Source organism: Spinacia oleracea, chromosome 6 (assembly GCF_020520425.1).
Source record: "Spinacia oleracea cultivar Varoflay chromosome 6, BTI_SOV_V1, whole genome shotgun sequence".
In the NCBI taxonomy this organism is placed as follows: Eukaryota; Viridiplantae; Streptophyta; class Magnoliopsida; order Caryophyllales; family Amaranthaceae; genus Spinacia; species Spinacia oleracea.
This window is the reverse complement of record NC_079492.1, coordinates 77,316,431-77,320,208: the sequence shown is the minus strand read 5'-3', so window position 1 is coordinate 77,320,208 and position 3,778 is coordinate 77,316,431. Positions and strand designations below refer to the sequence as shown.

The 3,778-nt window shown below is 43.2% G+C and overlaps 1 protein-coding gene across 1 annotated transcript; it reads right to left on the bottom strand.

Annotated features, from left to right (window-relative positions):
- Positions 1-1,665: 1,665 nt before the first annotated feature.
- Positions 1,666-3,192, bottom strand: LOC130463278 (uncharacterized). Its single transcript, XM_056832366.1, has 3 exons — positions 3,072-3,192; positions 2,347-2,951; positions 1,666-2,265 (listed from the first exon to the last, which is right to left on the bottom strand). Exons 1-3 carry the CDS (start codon positions 3,190-3,192, stop codon positions 1,666-1,668), a joined length of 1,326 nt encoding a protein of 441 aa, XP_056688344.1.
- Between the last annotated feature and the right edge of the window lie 586 nt (positions 3,193-3,778).

Genomic DNA, 3,778 nt, shown 5'->3' with positions numbered 1-3,778 from the left:
TGGGGAGATTTTCACCACTTCCCTTCACTTCCAACCTAGACAAGTGATCCGCCACTAGATTCTCGGTTCCCTTCTTATCACGGATCTCGATATCAAATTCTTGAAGGAGGAGGATCCAACGAATGAGCCTTGGCTTGGCATCTTTCTTGGCAAGAAGGTACTTCAGGGCCGAATGATCCGTGTAAATGACAATTTTGGAACCGAGGAGATAAGGACAGAACTTCTCCAAGGCATAGACCACCGCAAGAAGTTCTTTTTCCGTAGTGGCATAGTTCGCTTGTGCGTCATCAAGAGTCTTGCTTGCATAAGCAATTTCATGAAGGGCCTTACCATCGCTTTGCCTAAGCACCGCCCCAATGGCGAAATCACTAGCATCGCACATAATCTCAAATGACAGCTCCCAATTGGGGGGTTGAATGATGGGTGCCGTGACGAGAGCTTGTTTGATCCTATTAAAAGACTCAAGGCATTCATTAGTAAAAACAAAAGGGACATCCTTGACAAGCAAACTAGATAGTGGTTTAGCAATTTTTGAGAAATTGGCCTTGATAAACCGCCGGTAGAAACCGGCGTGACCAAGGAAACTACGAATCCCCTTGACATTGATTGGGGGAGGCAATTTCTCAATCACTTCTATTTTTTCCTTGTCAACTTGGATTCCCTTTCTTGAAATCACATGACCAAGGACAACGCCTTCCTCAACCATGAAATGACATTTTTCCCAATTCAAAATAAGATTCACATCTTTTCAATACTTTTCCTAGATTGACTAGGCATGAATCATAGTCTTCTCCATAGACACTAAAGGTCCATGAAGACTTCCATGATTTTATCAAGAAATTCCAAAAATATTGCCATCATGCATCGTTGGAAGGTTGCCGGAGCATTGCACAACCCAAACGACATCCTTCGATATGCAAAGGTGCCAATTGGGAATGTGAGTGTTGTATTTTCTTGGTCACTTGGATGGATGGGGATTTGGAAGAATCCCGAATATCCATCCAAGAAACAAAAATATTTGTGCTTGGCAAGCCTTTCCAACATTTGATCAATGAATGGTAGAGGAAAGTGGTCTTTTCGGGTGGCGGTATTTAGTTTGCGATAATCTATGCATATGCGCCAACCGGTCACAACCCTAGTGGGGATCAACTCATCATTATTGTTCTTAATGACGGTCATTCCCCCCTTTTTGGGTACTACTTGGACGGGGGAAACCCACTTACTATATGAAATCGGATAAATGATTCCCGCATCCAATAGTTTTACCACTTCCTTCTATACCACTTCCCTCATGTTGGGATTCAATCTCCTTTGAGGCTCATTGGAAGGTTTATGACCTTCTTCAAGAACAATTCGATGCATGCAAAAATCCGGGCTAATCCCTTTCAAATCACCAATGCTATACCCAATGGCCTTTATATATTTTCTCAAAACATTTAAGAGTTTGGAAAGCTCTTCATCATTGAGTTTAGCATTGACAATTACCGGACTCGCATCATCAAGGTAAGCATATTTGAGAGTAGAGGGTAGGGGTTTGAGTTCAAGCTTGCTTACCTCCTTGGTGGTCTCAATGGACACCAAGGGCTCTTCACAATCCATAGCTAAAAGCATCTCTTGAGTCTCCATGGTGGCATTGCATTCATTGGGATCATGCACAAGAACATACTAAAGAACATCGTTAGTAGAATGCATATGCATGCTCATAGACTCATTGACAATCTCATCAAGGATATCAATTCTTTTACAATCATCCATATGGGAGGGGCATCTCATGATTTGGTTAAGTTGAAACTCAATTTTCTCATCCCCCACACTAAGGGATAGTCTACCACCTCTCACATCTATGATTGCTCCCGCGTTGGCAAGAAAAGGTCTTCCTAGAATAATTGGGACATTAGGGTCCTCCTCCATTTCTAAGACCACAAAATCAACGGGAATAAAGAACTTCCCGATCCTCATAGGCACATCCTCTACCTTTCCCAATGGAAGCTTGACCGAACGGTCGGCTAATTGGAGGGACACTTGGGTAGGCTTCAACTCTCCCACATTCAACCTTTGAAAAATAGAGAATGGAATTACACTCACACTTGCTCCCAAGTCACATAGGGCTTTATCTATGAAAAGTTCCCCAATTGCACAAGGGATGGAAAAACTCCCGGGATCTTTCAATTTGGTGGGCAACTTGTTTTGGATAATGGCACTACAACTTTCTGGTAGGCTAATAGTCTCAACCACATCCACAACCCTCTTCTTGGTTAGGATCTCCTTCAAAAACTAGGCATAAGTAGGCATTTTCCTAAGGGCTTCGGCAAAAGGAATGTTCACATAAAGATTCTTGAGCACTACTTGGAATTTAGCAAATTGATCATCAAGGTTAGCTCCGGCAAAACGAGATGGGAAAGGAAATTTGGGCTTGTAAGGAGGGACCACTCTCTTTGGAACTTCAACAACCATTGGTTCACTCACCACAACCTCTTCCTCATCTATGGTGGTATCAACAATAGGCTCACTCACATCAATGGGCTCACTCTCTCCTTGGGTTGGACTCTTAGTAGTTGAATTCACAAGGTTTTTCCCACTTCTTGTCACAATAGCATTGCCTTGATGGTTCTCACCGGGACTAATCCCTTGAGGGGGTAAAGAACCGGGAACTCTTGAAGCATTAGAGGATGACAATTGCGCAATTTGTGTTTCAAGCATTTTATTATTGGTGGCCATGGAATCAAACTTTTGGTTGACTTGAGTCATGAAAGTTTTCAACATTTTTTCATTATTGGACTCTTGAGGAGGTGGAGCATTGAGGAGTGGTCTTTGAAAACCGGGAGGAGGATTTTGAAAGCTTTGTGGTGGAGGTGGCTTTTGAAATTGAGAAGAGGAGGGTTGACCTTGATAGCTCCCTTGACTTTGATAGCTTTGTAGTGGTGGTGGTCTTTGGAAGTTTGAGGATTGGCCTTGATTTTGAAAATTTTGGGCATAGTTTTAATTCCTTGGACCCCCATAATAGCTTGAACTTCCACCCTCATAGTTTCCTTGATTTCGACCATTCCCATGGTTTTGAAATTGGTTTTGACCTTGGGTTTGATCATCCTTCCAACTAAATCTTGGGTTGTGCCTCCAACCGCGGTTATAGGTGTTGGAATAAGGATCAAACCGTTGGTTGTTTGCATTATTAAAAGCATCAACTTGTTCCATGGGTTGGTCGAAAGGATAGCAATATTAAGAGGGATGCTCAAATGAACCACAATAATCACAAGACAAAGCACAAGACATGACAATAGAAGGGGATTGGGGAGTAGAAGGACAAGGAGGGATAGAATTGGACCTTTGAAGTTGTGTAACGAGAGCATCAAAATTGGTGCTCAAAGCATGGATCGGCTCAAGGTCGTACCTTCCTCCTTTCTTGTCACATTCTCTTCTATCATCGTTCCAATCTTCACAATTTCGGACCACGTCATCAATGATGTCAAAAACCTCTTCTAAGCTCTTCTTCATGATTGGCCCCCCGGCTCCCGCATCTATGGCCATCCTAGAAGCCTTAGAAAGTCCGTGGTAGAAGCAATGGAAAAGCACCCCCATCTCTATGCCATGATGTGGGCATTGGCGGAGAAGCTCATTAAATCTTTCCCATGACTCTTGAAGGGTTTCATCGGTCCTTTCCTTGAATGTCATCATCTTGGACCGGTAGTCCGCGGTTTGTGCGGGGCTACTATATTTGTTGATGAATGCCTCCCTCACCTCGTTCCAAGAGGTCAATGAGTTTGGCTTGAGGTCATCGAGC